The following is a 23508-nucleotide window of genomic DNA, read 5'->3' on the forward strand; positions in this document are numbered from 1 at the left end:
ATAGTTTGCCTAAAAATGCAGATAGGTACATAGGCCCTTCTGAAAATCCCATAGGTGCTTATCACTCACTGATTTCAAAACACTTTCCAATGTTAGTCAAGTATTAATGTCCCCAGGTTGTAAAAGGGGAAGTTAGTTTTTAATTTAGTAATTCATAGCTTTCATTAACTTTTAAAGGAGCAGGATTGGCCCATAAACAACCTATACAAATTCACACAGTGAGCTGCAGAGACAAAATTAAAACCCAGGTTGCCCAACTCCTAGTCTTCTGCACTAGTCACTTTGTCTAAGTATAGCACACAATGACATCATATTTAGTATAGTTTTATTCATTCTAAATAATTTAGCACAATTATGTTTTGGTTTGTGTGTATGTTTGTATATATAAATATAAAGTTTGTGCTTATTAATGGCCTACTTTCTTCAGAAAGTAGAAAGCAAAATGATTTAATGATGCAATATACATTTAAAGGGGGAGAGTCATCTGATTGATGGGCTACCATTATTTGGTAACTATTTTGTTGATTTAAAGAAATTACAAGTATTTTATTTTCTTGTGTTCCATTTGTTTATAGTATGTACATGTGAGCATAGCCGCTTAACAGAAATCTTTCTCATTCAACATCTCCTTTTCTGCCTGTATATATCTTATGTAACTCTGTCACAGACAAGGAGGCTATGCACTGTCTTAGTTGAAGAAGCAACATTTTCCAGACAATTTCTTTCAAGAATCCCAACCAGCCTTAATGTAAAATAAACACTCATTGACTTCCTTGGGAGATGTATGCAGAGAATGATTGTGGGATTAGGTCTTAATTTATTGTGTTAAAAAGAAAAACACATTCAAATGGGAAGAAAGATCCATTTGAATTTTTATAATTCTTAAACAGAATTAAAATGGAAAATTCCAATGACAGCTCAGGTTTGGTGGGTATATTTGCTATGCATATCACTTAAACTGAATTGGTAGAAGTTTTGCCATCACTTTATTTTATTATCTTTACAGATCACTCGATTGAAGATTGATAGGAATCCATTTGCCAAAGGATTTAGAGATTCTGGACGTAACAGGTAAGCTTTGGAAAAATGGGTTTGTCTGCAGTGACAAAATCAATTTGTTAAAGAATGGTTACCATGCACACAAAAAGGGGTTTCTGTTCTTACAGACCTTTCAAGCTTGTAAGAACTAGGTGTCCCAGTGCTAGCCCTAGAGTTATAGAATTAAACCTAAATTCTGTGCATGTAATGACTAGTATACAATCTTGAAGGTTCACTGTTTAACTTGATTCATGTACTAATATACACTGCAGCTTATGGACATAGAACATGAAAAGAAAACTTGCACACTGTCTGAATGGTGATTCTTTTATGAATTGCATACTAAACCCTTCCACCTGAAAAAGAAAGCATTTAATTGCATTGCACATGGTGCAGTAATTTCAGTGACCACTTTGCATTTTGTTTCCTAAAAGTGCTGTATTTATGACCTGACCTTCCAGAGAAGAGAACAAACTGTGTCGGTAAAAATGTTCAGTGTGTGCCTGCCAGATAATTGAGCTTTTATTTTAGTAGAAGGGTGAAGCATTGGAGATCATTTTGGGCTCACAGCAAATCGCAGAAGAGCTCAGATTCACTTTTGAAGAGCAAATTAGTATTTTTTTTTAAAGGATGATGTTGAGAGAGGAGGAGATGAACGTTACAACACCTAGCACTGTGGGGTCCTGGGCCATGACTAGGGCAGAAGCCCTAGTGCTAGGGGAGAGATGACTGATAGGAATCAACTACAAAGTATCTTAGACTTTCACACCAAGCACTGCTGCTGTCAAGGATTAAGAGTCTTCCTGATTAGAAACAATTGGGCAAACTCAGCGCTGGGTCAAAATAGGCACTACTCCATTGTCAGAAGGGAGTTGTGCCTGAATATGCCAGTTGCGAACTTATGTTTGCAGTGTTGTTGTAACCATGTTGGTCCCTGGATATTAGAGAGACAAGGTGGGTGAGGTACTATCTTTTATTGGACTAACTTCTGTGGGTGAGAGAGACAGAGCTCTTCTTCAGGTCTGGAAAAGCTTTGGTGAACTTAGTCCTTTATCTTAGAATTGAGTAAACAACTAACTTCCAGATAGAGTTAGTTAAGGAAGAAGCAAATTAAATTTGCTGAATGCCATGCTATATATTTAATTAGAGAGAGAAATTCACCCTATGTGCTTCTGAACTCCTTCAATGACCATCTGATGGTATATTTGATATATCCTTAGCACTCACACTATTCTTGGGGGTGTCAAATACCCCAAAATAAATAATCCCTGCACAGAAGCCTTTGGAGAAAATCCTCATACCACTGCAATCAATAGCAAAACTCCTACTGACTTCACTGAGGCCAGATTTCACCCTTTATGTTCCAACAGACTCCCTTGGAAGATGGGATGAACTTTGAAATCCAAAGGTGGGGATAAGTTAGAGACCAGTCTTGCAACTGGGTTTGCATGGATAGAGCTCCATTGACCTTCCTCAGGTTCTGTGTGATTGCAGGGGCCCAGCCACACAGATCCTGTTTCCGGATTGGGACCTGGTTGTTTTTGTTTTTGTTTTAAACCGTAATTAAATGCTCTTTGTGTGGACATTAAATGAAAAGTGTCATTCAGAACAAGGAGAGCGTGATGGAATTGTGAGGGCCTGAAGAGGGCCTCTTTGTAAATGGTTTCATTCTGCCTTTAAATACAAATCTAAATGCCCTTTTGTTGCAATAGGGAAGTTTACTGTAGAAGGGGCCAGATCCTCAGCTGCTACAAACTGATGTAGCTCCATTGAAATCAATAGTCCTATGCTGACTTACATGCACTAAGGACACGGCCAAATACATTTGGGAATGTGGTTCATATTTTCAATTCTTTTTGCAGCAAGTTTTTTTTTTCTTTGAAGAATCTAAATGTAAAGGCTTTATTTTCTACAGTACTGTATAGTATGTCTTTTATATAGGCATTATAGTCTGTCCCGAAAGTTAAAATACTGTGGTGTCATTGCATTCTCCTTTTGGATGCATTTTAATTGTATATTGTGCTGCAATAACCTTGCCCTGTAACACTACATAAAACAATTCTGTTTAATTAAAAATATTCCCTTTCAGGTCATTTACAGTCTCACAGGCTGCTTTATAAAGATCAGTAGCCTTGCCCTTTAAAAGCACCCTCTGTACTTTTGCAAAGTGAAACAGAATTTATGTGCTGAGAGTAGTTTCATTCTTCAGTTAGGCCTTAGGTTTGACCCTATAAAAATCTTTTCCTCAGGAAGGTACCAAAATTTCTTTTCTTTAAATACTTCAGGAAAAACATAACTGTTTTGTTAAATAAACTTGGCCATTTAATAGCATAAATTAGGGTGGTGATAAAATGTGGAAATTGTTCGAAGGCATCTTGTATAAATTATCGCCTTGGCTACACTCCTCCAGGAGGTGGCTTTTATCTCCACTTTAACTAGAAGTGAAAAGTCACCATTACTGCAGAAAATGAAGGCTATGTTTTAGTCCAGGTTCAGCTAATAAATACTTTATAACTGTTTCCTGCAACATATCTGTGATCCTGCTGGAACTGCAGTGTGAAAAAAGCAATATCAGAAGAGAATGTGGATGGCCTCAAATCGGACTATTTGCATATTTCCAGTTTACAGAGTGTTGCTGTTCAAAGGCAAGCATTTGTTTGTGGTATGTACTCGATGTCGACACTTAACAAGCCTTATGAGTGTAGCAATCAAAACTAGCAGCAAAATTATACCAGGGTGCTGACATAGTAGCTTTGTTTGTGAATTCGTGGCACAAAAAGAATGACCTGTATATAGGTATAAGATCAAATTGATTTATATAAATGTATGTGGCACATACAATGAGATGGCTGGTTAGACAATTATTTCTATTTGTCGTTCAAAAACTTATAAAGGCTGAGAGAAAACTCTTGAAGCTATTTTCTAAAGATATTTTTCACCCAATAGCGCCAAGTAACAGGCTCAAAAAGAGCAGCACATCCATGAGTCACCCATCTTGTACGTACAATTTTCTAAAGTCAAGGAGAGTGTTGAATCACATTTTAACAGAAGTCATTTTATGGATCACTTTCCTTCTAATGTGAGATGGCAGATCGTCCTTCTGGCAATCAGACTTCTGTGGAAAAGTCCTATTAGGAAATTATTAAAGGTACTGCTAGCAGTTTTTTAAAAGTGATTTAGCAGTTGGAAACAAGAAGAGCCAGCACCATGGGACCAGCCAGCTCTCTGCGACCACCAGCACGTTCATGGCAGATCACTGGTGGTCCATGGACCAGAGTCTGAGAAACATTGTTCTAAAAATATTTTTTTTTCCTGAAACATACAGTGTGTGTGAGACTAAGTGATGAACTAGCTACAAAAAGTGACAAGCCAAATACAGATCATTCTTTTCACATAGTAGTGTTTTTGTTCTATTTAGAATGGGACTGGAAGCTTTAGTGGAGTCCTATGCATTCTGGAGACCTTCACTGAGGACACTTACATTTGAAGATATACCTGGGATCCCGAAACAAGGTAATAATCTTATTTGTAGTCCTGAAAAAGCAAAATGTCTAAATATAAAATTGTGCTACCACTCCTTATGAAAAACTAGATTTGTGTATCATTTACAGAAAAACTAAGCTTAACTCCAAATGTAGATGATGGTTTTTTTATTTTCACAGATAGAAATAAGCTAATTTAACCAGGTTTGCAGTGAACAGGACAAAAGAGATCTATTATTGTAGCTTCTAAAACCGAGTACAGAATGGTTCAGTAAATTCACTGTTCTACAACATTATGCCAGTAATCATAAAAAGGGAGTCATATACTGTTACTGACACAGCTATGTATTAACTTGAACATTTCCCCAGTACTTAATTTGCTTTTCACCAAGGATTAAGCCTTTAAATCTCTCAAATACAATAATCCAGACTAATATGTATACTAAGCACAAAAACCCTAACCAACCTCGCCCTGCCCCAAAAAACAACAACAATAACAACAAACGTTCATTAAATTGGAACTGAAGTTGGGAATATTTTAAGAAGTGGGGGAGCCCTAAGAAAAACACTGAGGTTCTCTCAAATAAACCCACAAATGTTACCCAGAAATTTCAAAATAAAGACTACACTTAAAATAAATATGGAAGTGCATAGTAAAGATCACCCAAACTACCGTAATTTTGATCCATTCCACTTCGTCTCTTGTGCACCTGTTACACCTTACTTGTAAAATGGAGATATTCTAGTGAAGGACTCTTGCTAAATGAGGTTTTCATAGACTCTAAAGACTGTATTTTGTGGCTATCTACTTTGTGTCTATGCGATAAGTGTCTATGCTATGCATGTCTTCCCACTTACTCTGACGTTTTGCTGCATGTGTTGTCTGTCTTTTGGTCCAGCCCTTCTGAGGTTTGTAGCTGAATATCTTGCAGTATCATCAAAAATAACAGGAGTACTTGTGGCACCTTAGAGACTAACAAATTTATTAGAGCATTGTTAGTCTCTAAGGTGCCACAAGTACTCCTGTTATTTTTGCGGATACAGACTAACACGGCTGCTACTCTGAAACCTTGCAGTATCATGACACTTGCATTTGAAATTCCATATGTCTGGAGAATTGTCCTGAGAGTGGTGCCCTTTGAAGAAAAGAAGTAGAAAGCCGACTCTTTCCAATGACTGCATAAGAGTGTTAATTTAAAAGTCGACAGGAGTAGCTTGTGATAGGGCAGTATAAGTGAGGGTACTTCAGTTTAAATGCTGCTGCAGCGGACGTTTAATTTTTCTACAGGAGTAAGGTTATCAAGTTAAATCAGTTCTTGGTTTTAATGCCACTAATGTGGCTGAAGATGTGAGTTATTAAGGACAGGATGGTCTCTTGGTCTTGGCTGCTCTTGGGCAGAGATGCAGGGGCAGAGTTCGTTTATAGGTGACTTTCACCATGCATTTCCAGACTCTCTCTTGTGTGTGGTTTTAGTTTTCTTTAAAAAAGTGTGGGTGGGCTGGAGGAGGGTGCTGAAGTATTTAATAGATATTGGCAAATTTAACACTAACTTTCCCTTGGAGAAACTCCTTAGATTCTGAAAAACATAAGAACTGCTCAGCAACTGCCTAGAGACTCCAGCAGACTTTGCAAAGAGCTAGAGACTGCCTCTCTCCATGTGGCTTTCTCTGGCCTACTGTGTAGGCCACACCCCTTTTTATGGTTTCCTGCCTCCCACTTCCCCCATAGTGGGGAGAGCTATGTGGAGGAGGGGGCACATAAAGTGGAACTTCTTGGGCAGAGGCAGATCACCCTCTGGGCCTGGGTCCCCTCTCCTCCCCCAACCCATCTCTCTGTGAGTTCAAGTGTATGTCTCATCCCTCCCCACCCAAACCAGATCTCTTTTGCTGCTTTCAATGCCTCCCCACACATGCCATGTGCTTTCCTGATGCAACCATGTCCCCTCGCCTCAACCTTTGTGGCAGTCTCATCCACATCAGGAAGCGTTAATAAATCCTCAGAGCCTCTAGTATACATAGAAACCACTTTTAATAACTAGCCTCTTTCCTCCTCCACCTTCTAATAAAACAAAAAAACAGTCCCGGGCACCAATCCTTGCCATGGCCAAACACAAAATTGGAGTTTCTGTGCCAAGCCATTTTACGTTACAAAAAGCCAAAAAAGGCTAGGAGAGTGTTCAAGAAGTGAAATCATCTTCCTTTTTTGTAAATCGTCGGATTTCCAAAACACACAGCTTTATTTGCCTCAAACTTTCCAGAATAGCTCTGCGCCAGCATAATATCATACATGTGAAACTTCAGACAGGTTGGCTGAGTTCTGGCAAGGCTAGTGGTGTGTGTGTGTGTGTGTGTGTGTGTGTGTGTGAGAGAGAGAGAGAGAGAGAGAGAGAGAGAGAAGGCTTGCCATAGAAAGCTGACTGCATACTATGGACATACTTGAGTACATAAGCCCCCAAAGGCAGTTGATGCTGCTTGCTTACCAGGCTGATCTATCCAGGAGGCAGATCAACACTACCTATTTACTTTTAAGTAACAGTGCTGTTTTGAAAGCAGGGTGCTCATATCAATAAACTTCCTGCTTCCCATATATGACTTACTCACAGTTCTGGTTCCTCTCCTCTCCCCTTCTCTGGTGGTCACACAGGCTGTGGAAGTTACAATTGCTGTTCACAGATGGTGAGAATGGAAGCTAGGTTTCTGCCAAAATTTTAGCTCTAATATACCTCTGTCTCCTTGCCTAGTAGCTCCACTACAGAGCTGAGACTTATCCTTTTGCTGAATGGTATCCTGATTGTTAGACCTTGTCTCCACATTGGGGGCACGTTGACACAGCCTGAGAGAAAAAATAGGTAAATTTTAAGTTGGAATTGTGAGCGTCTCATAGTGCCTGGTGGTAGTCGATGCAGACTGTGGGCAGAACAAGAGGAGGCAGACAAAGTTCACTGGCAATCTGGTATTTTTACTCATATATCTGTCTTGAAAAACTATTAATGTGTTGGGGAAAAAACTGCTTTGTGTTTCTTCACATCACTCCCAAGCTATCCAATTGTCATATATGACTCTTGAGTGGGGAAGAGTTGTAGATTCCTCCCTCTAAGGACTATTGGTTTAGGTGATTACAGAAAGCTAAAATCAGCTTTATGTGGTCATTTCTGAGGGAGATCTACCCACTAAGAACAGGAAGCTCTCCTGCAGCTAGGGAGACTCTCGGAGTCTTGACAGCTCTCTTGGGCTGTATTAATTAGTGCATTTTTTCCAACTCATTTCCCCACCTGTGTTCTTCAAGTATATGGTTCAGAAATAACACAGACTTTCTAATTACAACAAATTGTACAGTACAGACATGTCTATACATAGCTGTATGATCAGGATTTAAGAATGAGGCAATACACCTCTACCCCGATATAATGCTGTCCTCGGGAGCCAAAAAATCTTACTGCGTTATAGGTGAAACCGCGTTATATCGAACTTGCTTTGATCCGCCAGAGTGCGCAGCCCCGCCCCTCTGGAGCGCTGCTTTACCTCGTTATATCCGAATTCTTGTTATATCGGTTTGCGTTATATCGGGGTAGAGGTGTACTTCATAATATTCTGCCTTGATTTTCATGGAATCATTTCAACACTTGAGCCTCTACAGCTTGAGCTAAACTTTAAGGGTTAGTTCCCTAGCTGTAGCAGACTCCTGTCCTCTGTAGATCAGGTGCAGAGGGGAATGTGTAACACACACTGAGCCCGAGGCTATAAATGCACTCCAAAGGGCAGGCTGGTTATAAATAATTCAGGGCAAACTCTTCTAGGGTTCATAATTTTGAATTAAGATACATTCTGAGTTGAAATTTGCAACACCAGAGCCTCAGCCCTGACAATTTGCTTCCAGTGTCTACTGAAATAACTAAACTGTGCGATAGGAGAACAAACCTTGATGTAACCTTGGGTGTATAGAGGGTTGCACAGTCCCAACTTGTATTCCGTATTTAGTTAGTGTATTTTGAAGGGATAATATTTGTAACATTTATCAAAAATCTTTGTACCAAACTGATCGTGTTTAGTACCAGGAGAGCGCAGGTTTCAATTGCTGATCAAACACAGTCTAAGACGTTAACCTTTTCTGGTATGCTATTTATGTTTTAAAATTCTCTTCCAGGAAATGCAGGCTCCTCTACTTTACTCCAGGGACCTGGCAATGGAGTTCCATCTACCCACCCTCACCTCTTACCTGGGTCCCCTTGCTCTTCTCCTGCCTTCCACCTGGGTCCCAACACTAGCCAGCTCTGTAGCCTTGCTCCAGCTGACTATTCGGCTTGTGCCCGCTCAGGCTTAACCCTTAACAGATACAGCACTTCTCTGGCTGAAACCTACAACAGGCTCACAAACCAAACCAGTGAGACCTTTGCACCCCCAAGGACTCCCTCTTATGTGGGTGTGTCAAGTAGCACAACTGTGAACATGTCCATGACGGGCAATGACGGTGATGCATTCAGCTGCCCACAAACCGGTTTATCTATGCAGATATCAGGGATGTCGCCACAGCTTCAGTACATCATGCCATCCCCATCAAGCAATGCCTTCACCACTAATCAAACCCACCAAGGCTCTTACAATACGTTTAGACTACACAGTCCCTGTGCTTTGTATGGATATAACTTTTCCACATCCCCCAAACTGGCTGCCAGTCCTGAGAAAATTGTTTCTTCCCAAGGAAGTTTCTTGGGGTCCTCACCAAGTGGAACCATGACTGATCGGCAGATGTTGCCCCCTGTGGAAGGAGTTCACTTACTTAGCAGCGGGGGGCAGCAGAATTTCTTTGACTCTAGGACCCTAGGAAGCTTAACACTGTCATCATCTCAAGTGTCTGCACATATGGTTTGATGAAGCCTCTTAAGGAAAAGTACAGTATGTTTGGTGTCTACGATGTATTTCTCTTGGAATATGAAAGGACACAATGTAGCTTGTAAAGTGTATATATAATATGAGAGGAAGCTTCGCTGAATCATTTGACTTGCTTGTGGCCAGATTGTTTTCTGGTTTGAGTTCTGCAGAGTTTGTTGTGGCACAGTCCATTTAGTTTTCTGGGATAGTACACTTAGTTGTATAACACATTGGAACATATGCAACAAATTAAGCAGGACTTCCTCCCCTTTTGCCCTCCCCCTTTCTTACCCCTTTAAAGAATGAAATGACACTTGGGTCTGAATTAAACAATACAAACAAAACACATTTCCTACAGAACTAGCAAATTTCCCTGCAGTGTTCATCGAGTACTGAGCTGATGCAGCAAACACATAGTACAATTTTCTTCTCTGTTATAAAAGATACAATAGTTAATTGGACTTCAAGTGTTAAGCATGCAGAGTCCAGTCTAAAATAGGAGGTTAGCTATGGATTATCTACAAAGTAAATGGAAAGAATAGCTTTCCTTCTCATGCTATGCTGTTTCTAGCCTGTCAGTGACATGGCATTCTTATTAGGATATTTCAATGTTAGTCAAGATTCACCTGATGATGTCACATAATTTAAAAAACAAATATTGCAAATCCAAATTGTGGTGATAAGAGTAATTTAAAACAAGCAGTGGAAAGATCAGCTTGTCTTATTCCTCTGTGCAGAGTGAATTTTTGGGGAGATTCATTTTTGTCAAGGGGAAAGACTTGATACATTTTTTTCCATAAGTGTTTTCCACAGATATTTTCTATTTTAAATTGTTTTGCTGGAGAATAGAATATTTTAACGAATCTTTGATTGGTTATAAAGAAAATGCAGGTTTAAGTCTTTTAAAATGTTGCCCATTGAGTTAACAGGCTGAGAAATTCCATTATCAATTTTACTCTTCTTGTGGGCAAATTTACCGCCCACCCTAGAATCCTAACAAAGGAGTTGTCTGTACTGGTACTTAAGTCCAATTTAGACAGGTGACCAAAATTCTGCCCTCAGATACATGGGTGCTACTAGGAGTAAAATGCAATTGGAGAAGACACCCATGTAACCAGGAGGAATTTGGAACAGGATGGCTATAGACAACCTCCATAGTACTGTGCTTAAGGTTTTTAGCATGGCACCTACAGGCTATTATTTCCATCCCAATGGGAGTCTTCTTTCTTTCTTGTTCCTTTCTGTCGCTACTGCTTTGTTTCTCACTCTTCTCCATGGAGTTTAAACTTCCTTTAGTTGCTTTTAGCTGGTCTGTAAGTACAGAGATCTAAATCAATTCCTAGCAAGGTTCCCATGGTTCACAGTGAAATGAGGTGCTTTTATGTCACAAAAGGAAGATTACTGGCAAACTTCTGCCCTTAGTTACACCAGCACAACCTAGTTGCGATCAATATGGTTGCTCAGCTGCACGTTTGGAGATGCATTCTGATCTACACACCTGTCAGATTTTAGATCTTATAAACTATGGAAAAGATTTTAATCTTTAAAGATTGGAGGCCTCATTCTTTTTACACTAAGCCTTCTATGCTACCACTCGGGTAGTATAAAGACAACTTAAAGCGAGTGCAAATGTAATTTAAATACTTTTTATGGCCAGAGCAGTGTAAAGTGACATAGTGCAAATGAAAACAAAGCCATTAGTTGTATGGTTTTAGATTTCAACAAAAGTAGCTCATTGCATTTCTCAGGGCCACTGTCTGTTTTCTAGCAAACAATAACTTAGCTACTTACATTTTAAGAAATACTCATTATAGCTAATATGTTTTCACTGGGGATATGGGGTAAGGGGAGGAAAAAAAATCTCTCCCTCCCCCCAACATAAGGGAGGTGTAGGATGCTTGCCTGGGACTGAGGAGTCCTGAGTTCAAGGTCTTTCTTAGCTACAGACATTCTGTGTAACAGTGAGCAAGTCACTTAGGGCCAGACTTTGAAAGGTATTTAGGTGCCTAGTGGGATTTTCAAAAGCATCTCGCACCTAACAGGTGCTTTTGAAAATCCCACTAGGCACCTAAATACCTTTCAAAATGCAGCCCTTAGCCTCTCTGTGCCTCAGTTTCCCATATATAAAATGGGATAATAGCACTTCCCTGCCTCACAGGAGTGTTGTGAGGAGAAATACGTTAAAGACTGTGAGGCACTCAGATACTACGGTAATGGGAGGGGGCATGTAAGTACCTTAGATAGATTGTGGGGGTTGGTGTCAGCCCATCTTTAGCTTTGGAATTCAACTTATCCGTGTCCTTTCAGACAGATCCCCTAATGAAGAGTACCAGCAGTACAATGCGTTCTTTTTTCTACCTCCTGTCCATGCTTTGTCTTTAAAGTTCATACTAAAATAAGGAAATACAGCTTTATAAAATGCCTTTAAATTACAGTCAGCAAGGGACAGATCTTCAGCAAGTGCCAAATCAATGGAGCTATGACAATTTAATTTACAAGATACTTGTGTCCGGCAATCCCTGTCCTAACAAAAGATTTGAAATCCTGTCATTATGCAAAGCTTCAAATGGATGTAATACTCTCTGTACTTTATGTTTGAAAGGGATAAGCAGGAGAATTTTCCATAGTGTGTGTGCCATCTTAATGGGGTTGTGGGGAGGAGGGGCTGGTGTGTGAAATCCTGCAAGACCTTACTTGGGGAAACTCCTGAATAAGGACTGCAGGATTGTGTGTGTGAGCGGAGATAATATTTGCATTGCATTGTAGCGTGTATGTGCGTGCGCACGCGTGCAAATGTGTGGAGATAGTATTTGCATTGTAATTTGGGAATTTTTCAGTACCATTTACTGGTTGCTTTTTCTTCGTTATTTTTAATCTTATAATCTCACAATATTGCTTGAAACATTTTTCCTTAAACTTCAGTTCATATTGTAAATAGTTATTGGTGTGTCATGGCAAAGACTAGCTTTTTATCAACATAGTAAATGCTATATATGCATTATATATATAATTATATATCTGTATTTTATGAAAATGTCACAGAAATTATATTAAAGTGTGTATCTAAAACTTTTTATTTCATTTGGAAACTTAAGGTTTTGGGGGGGGTTGTCCATGACTTCAGCAATAACAAAGGAACTTACCAGAGGGTGCACTTACTTATACAATAAGTTTGGGAGCATTCGACCAGCAGACATTTCTTGTGTGTTTAAATTTAACTAGCTGCTGGAGAGCCCCCTTGTCATGTGAAGGTGAAGGCCATGACAAATGTTGAGCACATGAAGATTCTAATAGCGATAGCAGAACAGTGAGGTTTTTATTTTGGAACACAAGAATGAGCGGCTTGCAAGGCTGACTAGCTAGTGACAGACCCCTGTTAACTCAACATACCTGAATGGATTCCAAAAATGTGGTGATGGGATAACGTCAGGCTCTTTTTATCAACCAAATCTAGGAAATTAACACTTGCCTGCTACCAAGTGCTTCAGTGAGATCTTTAGTACCCTGCAGAATTTCTCCCCATGCTCTCACTTCGGCCACAATGTTTGCTTTGCATATTCTAAATGCCAAAATACGTTGATTTCAAAGTCTTTAAGAATGAGCATAATCAAATGGTTGTACCGTGCTGCTAATCGACAGGCATGCAATCAAACACTTCTGAAAATACTTTTGTGCATGGTGGTGCCATTTTGTACCACACGGGTAATCAATGCAAAGTGGGTACAAAATGCTACCAAATCAGAATGGTGATGTTTTACAGGCACTTGGGCACTGTTGCAAATGACTATGCAAGATACAAGATGAAACAGAGAATCAGGCCTGAAGAGTTCAGTCATAAGGGGCCAGATCTGGCAGTACACTGATGGAAAACAAATAATGATTATAGTAAAAATATTTCCCCTATAAGAACTGCAGAACCAGTCCCCATGTTTTAGACTTTAACTGCTCATATCAACTAGGGGAGGAAGGAGTAGCTCTAATCTCATGATACTGGAGTTAGTTCCAGTAAAGATATACTTTGAGCTGTTCATCAGTAGAAATGTTTTTCATCACTAGAAGGAGCCTTGAGATTTCATAACCATATTAAAGTTTTCATGTAAATATAGTGGACCTAATTGCTCTTTATATTGTAGGAGTGTGGTGGGTTTTTTTTAAATGCTGCAGAGTAACTTGCTTTACTAATTTATGTAGTAACTTGGACATTAAAAGAATTTGTCACTCTGCTCTTCTGAATATTCCCTCAAACTTCTATAGAATTATTATTCAGGTTTAGTTTGGAGTCCAAGTGTGGTTTTCAATTAAATAAGTGTAAATGAGAGAGAATTGCTAGTCTTTTTAGACTGCCTTTGAAACTTCATTGACAAAATGTATTAGCTTGCCAGCTGGGCTCTGAATTTATTCACATGAAGGCTCAGGTACAATATTTGTCTATGTATATGTCACAAAGTTGACTATATGGTAATTTATTTAATCTGTTCAGTGCTAGATCAACATACATGTCCTGCTTTGTTTTCAGGCACATTAATCAGCTCATGCAAGCAATTCAAAACATTATCATGCCAAAGAGATGACATACTCTTTTAGCAAGCGTTCATTGAGGCTGTCATTGAGTGACTGGTGAATAAAATCTCCACAGCTTGGTTTAAATACTTTTTACCAGTGTTATTAAACAAATGAGAAGGAAAACCCATTAATGAGCCAGAATAAAATCTTATGTGATCAGCTTTTGTTCACACTTAGGTACAGAAGTGCCTTTAAAAATAGCTAGGATAGAATGGTCCTGTGGACCCTGGATCCAGTGGAATCTGACAACTGAAAACTTAAATTCTCCTAACGTGCCATTTTCCTTGTAAGGAGATTTAGGTCTAGATGAGGGATGTCTTCACGCCGTGCTGAAAAAAAGCCAGTGCTCTCTTGAGCGAGGGACAAGACTCTAGGCCTTAGTACAAAGATAAGTTTCTAGCTCTTTCCTTGTAAAGATAGTGTGGTAACATGTAAACTCAGGTTGAAAGCTTGTCACTGATCAAAGGTTAGTCACAGCTCCCTCCCATCCATCAGTCCTTTGAGATTTGGGAAGACATCAGATCAAGTTCACAGCTGTTGGGGTCAGAACTTTGCAGGCTACTACAGATGATGCTGGAATAAGCTTCCTATCAGCTAATAGCCTGCAGCTGAGCCAGCTACCACTCTGAACAGCTAGCATGACCTTTGGCTACAAAGAGTGGCCGTGTAGTTTAGGGGCCTAAACAAAGGGTAATCTTTTGAAAAGTGCATAAGGCCCAGATCCACAAAAATATTCAGACTCCTAACTTCCATTGAAATCAATGTATGCTGTTTTGCTCTAGCCATGTTGGTCCCAGGATATTAGAGACAAGGTGGGTGAGGTAATATCTTTTATTGGACCAACTTCTCTGGGTCAGAGAGACAAGCTTTCAAGCTTACACAGACTTGAATAAGAGCTCTGTGTAAGCTTGAATGCTTGTCTCTCTCACCAACAGAAAGAGGTCCAAAGATATTACCTCACCCACCTTGCCTCGCTACTGAAATCAATGGAAGTTAGGAGCCTAAATGCTTTTTTTTTTGGACCTGGACCTGAAGTTCCATTATGTTTAAATGAAATTTAGCCTCCTAGTTGCCTAAGTCACTAAATAAAATGAGATTTAACCTCCTAAGGGTAGGATTCACAAAGGTGTTGGATGGGCATTACGTTTCTAAATACCGTTGTGACTTCCACCCCTAAGTCATTTACTCACTTCTGAAAATTTTACCCAGGTCTAATCCCATCTCTGACAGAGACTCCCTACTGTGGGCTTTATCAAGTGATGGGTGGAAATTTTCAAAGTTGACTACCTAAAATGAAGCACTTCAGTGCTTAACTATATACACTCAACACTTGAAAAATGTTGGCCTTTGTCTATTTGTACTTCATTTTGAATTTCTGTGGAGGGGAGGCAATACCTACCACACAAAGGGGTTGCGGCAATTAAGTAGCTAATATTTGTGAAATGGTTGACATCCTACAGTCCACTAGACTGCATGGTTATTGCTCCAGTGGCTGCACATCTAGATGAGTTTTTCCCTCACTGACTTTCATTAACGGTTAGAAATTATGCATCAGCTTTAAAGCAAACAGCTGGGTTTCACTTCAGCAGGAGGCTGCTGGAAGAATGGGGGGAGACAGGCAAACAGGACCTAAGGATCCTAGCATACTCATTTTTTTAAAGAAGTTATTATTTCTTGTATGGTAGTACCCATGGTTTGTAGTCACTGTCCAAATATATGTCACAGTCCTTCCCTCTGAGGAGCCCACAAGCAGGGCCGGCTCCAGCATTTCTGCCGCCCCAAGCAAAAAAAAAGCCGCGATCGCGATCAGTGGCGGCAATTGGGGGGGAAAAAAAAAAGCTGGGCGGCGGCAGTTCAGCAGCAGGTCCTTCGCTCCTAGAGGGAGTGAGGGACCTGCTGCCCCCGAATTGCCGCAGGTGCCGCCCCTCTCCCTTGGCCGCCCCAAGCACCTGCTTGTTAAGCTGGTGCCTGGAGCCGGCCCAGCCCACAAGCCAAAACGATAAGCAACAACAACAGATGGTTGAGAGGGATAAAACATGACTGAAGAGTTCCTACAAGTAACTTAGTTTATCTCCTGGCATTTGGTCATTGACTTCATTGACTTCCAGTTGGTTTTTAGGGGCACCACAGCTGGTAAACCAAAATCATGCCCCTTTCTTCTGTTAAGTGCTTTTCGTTGTGCAACAGTTATGGTTGTATTGCATTCAGCAGGAGCATTCTTTTGGCCAGAATTGGTGTGCAATGCTTCTTACATGAATGCTATGCACAGTTTATACAGCCACATTTTAAAAAAGACGTACATGTGCAGTTTTCAAACCGGACTCTAGCTCACACTGAAATAAGGATAGACTATCCACAGAATAGCCAGCGGATGCTGCACTCACAGCTCATTTCACAGATTTCTTTTGAGATTTTTCACAACTTTTTTTTTTTTTAAGGAGAAAAGTTTTTTTTAAAAAGACATTTTTTTCTGTTCTTAAGGCAATCTTTTCCACTAGCCTAATGAAAAAAACCTTATCCCCATAACAGTGCGTAATATATTTCTCATGAAGAAAAATGTCTCAGTTGACCTCTCTAAGTCTAAGGACTTGAAGGAAGGCATTTACTTGAAGGCTCCCTATTCAGGAATTTGCTTCCCTTGGAGGTCTGCCATTAAGAGTCTTCTCTTGCCCTAGTGGAGTCAATGAGAACGTCACTACTGACTTCTGTGAGTACAGGATCAGACTCCTTTTGAGTATCAGGAAGCCAGAGAGAGCACACTTGGTTTAACTTCTGTTTGATTTGATATTTGGGGTTCTTTTGTTTGTTTTTAAAGTTGTTGCCTTGCTAGTCCTTGAAAATAATATGGCTGCTAGCGTGTCTAGAGAGAGCAGCAGCAGTTCTTTAATGCAACTCTTAGTGGGTAGTTCTGTTTGATGTTTTTAAAAAACTGTAATAAATACCTCACTGTTAAGGCAATAGGCATTCTCCCAAATTAAGCAGCCCATGCACATTAAGGGGGTGCTAGTGAGGGAGGCTTCTTGTGCTACAGGTGAGTATATGTCAGTATCTGGCCCTAATAATGTTATGTAGGAGATGACGGTGGCTTCATAAATCTTAGCAGATCCCACCCCAGAACAATAGTGTCCAAAACTTTAGCAGGAGATTCTCTCTCAGTGAGGACTAGTTATATGCCAAACTTGGAACTTTCCCCCATACAATCCAGCCATTTTTGTGATGGAGATAAAGAAATACATGTGCATGGAGGGGGTTAATCTAAGAAAACATTTATTTTCACTTTATTATAGGTCAAAAAAGAATGAGTGGAGTCTCTCAAACTTTCTGAAAAATAAAATTGCCTCTGGGCTGAGACCTAATATTGAAAGTTTCAGCCCCAAAAGAGAGTTTTTCAGAAAGTTAAGAGCATGTGAAAACAATGTTTAAATAAAGAGTATATATGTAAATGAAAGTCTAGGTATAAATAAAGAGTCAACATAGCTTTAGCAATAGGCTCTACTGTTGTAACCTACAATGTTACATGTAATATTATATGTTTATTATTAATATAAGCTATATGTTATCAGTGCTATAATGTTTTTATGTTTCCTATAATGTTTATACTGTTACCATGAACATTATTAAAAAACATTATTAAAAAAGGAATTGGGGTGTTAGGAAGAGAAGCGGGTCCATTAACAAGCTCTTATTTATGAAGTGGCCTGCGGAATGAATGGCCATTATTTGGTAAGTTAGTCACCAAAACACTTGCAGTGATCTAGAATTTAGTACACTTTTTAAATCTATTTTGTTGATCTATTCAAGATATTGTTAGTAATGGATGGATCTGAATCAAAAAAGTCACATCCAGATGTATCTCCAAACTTCCCCAAAGTTCAAGGGTGTTCAGGTATAGAGGTTTGGTTCAGCCCATTATACAGACAAGCTCCTTTTATAGCTGGCCATAGCTGTGAAGTTTGGACCCAGTTCTGAACTCTCCCAATGGTTGATGAGTGTTCCAATCTGCAGTTATGGTTTGGATCTTTAGTTATTTCTTGTAGCACATTGTGTCATTCACATCTACTTTCCACTGACAGCTAGGTAGAAACTCTGATGTCTTGTTTTAGACTGTTTTAGAGGTTAAACTATGCACAATCACCACTTCTAAAGTGCACTATTCTCACATTCCGTATAAAGCAGCAGAAGTATCAGTTTACAGGTCTCTAGGTTAACAATTCTCAAAGTGTAGTCTAAAGGCCCATAGTGACCAACCACAGGGCACTTGCTGATGGGTCAGAGAGAGCTGGCTGGTCACATGGTTCTGGCTCACCTGGTTGTTTCCTGCTATTAAGTCGCATTAAAAAAACTACATATATACAAATACATTAAATACTTTCCTAATATTACATTCCTATGTAAGCAACTGCTGTAGCTGCCCACAGAGATATTATATGATTATGAATGCGAGGGAGATGGTCTGCACATTCACAAATGGGAGGGGAGATAGTCCACGAGGCACTCTCTAAGATATGAAAAAGTTTCAGAATCCCTGTCTAGGATGTTGTTATTAGCTATTATTCACTGTTGCATAGACTTTCTGACCCAATGTAGTGACAGAGGCACCTGCAGTAAATGCTGGACAACTTTCCTGACCTGTTAATGGTTGGCAAAGTATTTGATGACAGTTGCAAGAATCTGATGCACAGCAGTATCCTTTACAGCAGTGTAATCTTTGTCATCAAATCCCCCAGCAGCCATGATTAATAGCAGCACTTGAGCTCATTTTGAAAGTTGTATATTTGGCAGCTATGAACTTTGATCTATGGTTTGCCTTTAAAAAAATCATCATTACACAAACTTCTCCCGTAATCCTTTCATCTAATTAAACCACACACCAATACTATGTGGGGAAATCTGATGCTATTGATATAAGCTGTGTGTTTATTACGATATTTTAGGCACTTTATTAAAGTAGATAGTTGTTCCCAGCAAGATAGTAGATAAGCTCCCTAAAAACAATAACATCACCCAGAAAGAATATGTAGAAAAATTTCCCAAGGCCAAATTCTATTAGAGACTTACTTTGTTGATTTATGCTATGCCCTTGCTCTAGTTAAGGGCTCAGATGTTTTAACCTGAGCTAAAATTACTAGCGTTTAATGAATCCAGTCGAGTAGTGTGTATTTTTCCACAAAATGTTTGTCTCTATTTCAGATAGTCAAATGATTTCAGAATCTAAGATGATATTATATAGTTTCTACTAATACATTATTCAATATTTGGGTATAACTCAAGGGGAAGATTTTCAAAGACTCAAGAAAATCTCTGTGTGTGTGTGTGTTAAACCATGGAAACTTCCTATTTTATTTTCATCTACACTAAACCGAACTTCCCTTGCTGATCCCGATCCTGCTATATTCCATATTCCCTTTACATGAATAAAGCTTGCCTACTGGTGTGTTCAAGCCTGATGGAGGCGGTATAGTGCAGAGTCTGAGTAGTGATTTTCCTGGGGCTAGGGAAGAAGGCTGCAAAGTCTGGGCTGGAGTAGCTTGTGTTGGAATAGCAGCCTCAGGTCCTCTACACCAGTTGTGGAATATGGTTCCGCCCACTAGCTTCACTCACTAAGCAGGTGGCCAGCTGCTATTTGGTCTGTTAAGATTCTGAGTGTTCTTCACAGTTAGTCCAAAGTGCAGCTTTGTGCAAGTCTAGAGGTAACAAAGGGTGGGATCCATAAAAGTATTCAGGCACCTAAACCCAAAACTTAACTGTGTAAGTCCCTGTCTTACATGCCGAAGTCCCAGTTTTGGTATTACTGCAAACCACAATACTCCCACTGAATGCTGTAGATCCCTAAACTCATTCCGTATCTAAGTTTTTCAGAGTAAAAGTTCCATCGGGCTTATGTTTCTGCCTCTGGACACATGCACTGCCACCTCAACCTAGGTGTTTGGCACTTATTTACCACATAAGAGCTATCCACATACCAGGGGAAGATAGGCATTCATCTGCCTAAGTTGCATGTTGAGTCCAATTCTGTAGGTGTGCCTTGGGATCGGGTCCCATTCAAAACTGAGGCGGAGGGGCCCACCTTATAACTTATAGCCAGTGGCTAGTACATTCATGTGGGATGTAGGAGACCCAAGTTTAATTCCCCCCACAGCCTTCCACCTGGTGAGCGGAAGGGATTTGAAGGGGGATCTGCCACTATTAGGTGAGTGTCCTAACCATTGGCTATGGGATATTCTTATGTGGGGACCCCTCAGTCTCTCCTGTTGAGTGGTACCGCTGTGGCTAAATAATGAAAGAGTGGTTGAAGCAGGGGGAATGGACCCAGGGTCTTCCACCTCCCAAAGGGGTGCCCTAACCCCTGGGCCACAAAATCATTTCAACTCGCTCTGTCTCTGGCCCAGTGACTGTTCCACTGTGAATATTTAAATAGTCAGAAAGCGAGCGAGAATTAATCTGTAGCACAGTGGTTAGGGCACCACCTGGGAGGTGGGAGACCCTGGGTCCAGTCCCCCATTCACACTTTAATTAGTTAGCTTCAACAGGAGAGACTGAGGGAACCCCACAAGTTATAAGATGGGATTCTCCTCCAGCCACTTCGTGTGGTGTGAGGCAGGTGCCTGACTCATTCCCTGTAAGAAACCCCTGACTCCAGGCGGCTGGTGCCCATTTGTGGACCACTAAACACAGCTAAGTACCTCCCTGCAGCCTGGATGTAGGCACCTATCTCTGGGAGAGGGGAGGGGCTTGGAACCCACCCATGGCCTTGGCATCTCTCCCTACTGGCCAGCTTAGGCCGCTCCCTGCCTTGCATACTGGCATTTGTGGACATCATTCTTAGGCATCTGTCTCTTCCCATTTGTTGTATAGCTAGCCTAGGCACCTAACTCAGCTTTGTGGATCGCAGTGTTGTTCCTGGGTTTTCTAGGCATCATTATGCTCAGCATTGTAATGCCTAAGTCTCGTCATGGATCCCACCCTAAAGGACAAAGTTGAGATGTGAGAGGAATGGGCATACATTCTTTGCTGGCCAAAGATGAAAGAAAGTCCTTCTGACTAATGATACAGTCTGAGCAGCAATGACTGTAGTAATATTCAAAGACTGTGGACCATATTGACAGTAGTCAGGCAGATGGTCTCAGCTGATGAAAGAGTTATTGATGTTGCCAGCTCCATACGTATTTATCTTTGCTGATCTGCATCATCTCCATCTAGTCTGGGTTGACTTACAGCCAGCTGCCTTTTACTCAAATCACAGTTTCTGTAAATGTTGGGTAAGCCTGATGACTAGGGGGTCTGGCTCAGGTGAAAATGGAGCCAAAGAGCTAAGTATATTCAGTTTACTGATGATAGTGTAGCCCATACTATTTCATGAAATCTCCAGGGACTTCATATAAATGTTGAACTGATGATGAGGCAACATGATTGAGCTGTAAGGTGTTTCACAGCTGAGACCTCTCAAGGAGAAGGAACGGCTGCCCATAACCACCCTCCAGGAATGATCAGAAAGAATGGAGCAGAGCCACTCTAATGCAATTCCAGCCACTTCTGCCAAGTACTACATTCTTGTAATTCACTGTATCCAAAATGATGAGAAGACTGAGCAGAATCAGCAGGGGTTTCTGGCCTCTGTCCATTGCCATGAAGGGTCATTGACCACAATGTTTACTCATGACCATGATCCTGTCTGGTCCTGAATGGATGGGTGCAGGGAACCCAAGGATGTCAGATGTTGGAGTTGGCCTGTCATCTACTTTTCAATGATCGTCCTCTGAAAGGTGAAATTTGAGACTGGGCAATAGTTGGCTAGGATATTAGGGTATTTTGGTATCTAGCTACATCTGTACTGAAATAGTATGTTGAGCCAGAGCTGGTTAAACTGAGTGACAGCAACTGGGGATGCAGAATGGAAGTCTCTCAGTTCTCCCAGCTGGACGCAGAGTCTCGTCCGTGGGTGTAGGGTCAAAATATACTTGGAATGCAAGTGAAATGAAATCTTGTCTAAAGATCTTATGAAAATTCATAAGGATTTTTTACTAGGTTAAGGGCCTCCTCTTCTTCTTATTGAAGTCAATGGAAACTGCACTACTAACTTCAAAGGGAATTGAAGCAATCCTTTAAGACTGATTTTCAATATTGTGTGCAACTGCACACCTAATCTTCATGTATAATTACTGGGGGGGGGAGTATTTGGTTTTTGCACACATAAGGTATCTGTACAAGCAAGAGAGCTGCTATGTCTGTAATTGGCCAGTCGCAGGAGCAAATACCCTATCTCCATGTGCATTTACAGTAATTGTGCACACAACTTAGACAGGCAGTTGTATTTGCATTTTTATGGTCACAAAAGTGCACACACATCTTTGAAAATCAGATTCCTTATATCTGAAGGTGCTTGGTCATGGTGCTTGGAGATAGGAATCTTTCTCAACACATTATGACTACTAATAACAGGTTCCACTTTCATTACCTTCAGTTAAATAGCAACAAATCAAACGTAAATGGATCCCCGCATGTCAGTTCATACATTGCAAAACCAAACATTTCCGATTGTGTTTTAAAAATGCAGGGGAACAACAATGTTAAACCTTACTCTAATTCAGGAATTGAGACAGTTGACATAGGTAAAAATAAACCCCCCACTTTAATACAAAATAATTTCAGTAAACAGCATAATCATTTTAAATACCAGCTGTATCAAATCTAGTATTAATGTTCCTGTCTCTACAGTCATTTGCAGAGGAGAGATATCACGTTCTGCCACTGTGCTAGAAACTGTCTTGACTTCTTAACTGGGAGTTAGCTAACACTCAGAAATGTTGTCAGAACAGGTATGAAGTTATTAGAACAGGAGTGACTATTTTAATGAGATGATTTAGTGAGTATGGGCGTGACTTTGCTAATGCTAGTTAATTCTGAGCAAACATAGCGTGAATTGGATGTATCTAGAAGCCTGAGCAGAGTCAGACTGAGCTGGGAAGGAGTTAGGGTGCAGGAGAGGGTTCCGACCTGGGGCAGGGGGCTTGGGGTGCAGGTTCCAGGTGGCGCTTACCTCAGGTGGCTACCAGTCAGTGGCACAGCGGGGCTGAGGCAGGCTCCCTGCCTGCCCTGACTCCACACTGGTCCCGGAAGTGGCCGGCACGTCTGGTCCCTAGGCGGAGGTATAGCCAGGCGGCTCTGTATGGTGGACGCGCCCGCGGTTGCCAGCCAATGGGAGTTCGGGGTCGGCACTGGGGGTGGGGACAGCACGCAGAGCTTTGCTGATCACCCCTGTGCCTAGGGGCTGCAGGGACATGCCGGCTGCTTCCGGGAGCTATGCAGAGGCAGGGAGTCTGCCTTAGCCCCACTGCGCCACCAACTGGAACTTTAATGGCGGAGCTGCCAGGGTCCCTTTTAGATCAGGCGTTCCGGTTGAAAACTGGACACCTGGAGACCCTAGTTCAGCACTGAACAGCATGTTGAGGGAGACTCTGAATTTAGATGGGCGGGGAGGGAAGACTCGGTGATTGTCGCATTCTCTCAGTATTGCCACAGGTTCAAAATCCTCAGTCAGGCTCCAATGAATCATGAG

At 40.8% G+C, this 23508-nt stretch overlaps 1 protein-coding gene across 1 annotated transcript in view; it reads left to right on the forward strand.

Annotated features, from left to right (window-relative positions):
• TBX18 (T-box transcription factor 18) overlaps positions 1-11379 on the forward strand; it is a 31900-nt gene extending 20521 nt beyond the window's left edge. Inside the window, exons 5-7 of the mRNA XM_029912210.1 lie at positions 1007-1071; positions 4457-4551; positions 8665-11379. Coding sequence (XP_029768070.1) covers positions 1007-1071; positions 4457-4551; positions 8665-9389 — 885 coding nt within the window. The 3' untranslated portion in view covers positions 9390-11379. The remainder of the gene's footprint in view (positions 1-1006; positions 1072-4456; positions 4552-8664) is intronic.
• The last annotated feature ends 12129 nt before the right edge of the window (positions 11380-23508 follow it).

This window comes from Terrapene carolina, unplaced genomic scaffold (genome assembly GCF_002925995.2).
Source record: "Terrapene carolina triunguis isolate 2854851 unplaced genomic scaffold, T_m_triunguis-2.0 Scaffold42, whole genome shotgun sequence".
Taxonomy (NCBI): Eukaryota; Metazoa; Chordata; order Testudines; family Emydidae; genus Terrapene; species Terrapene triunguis.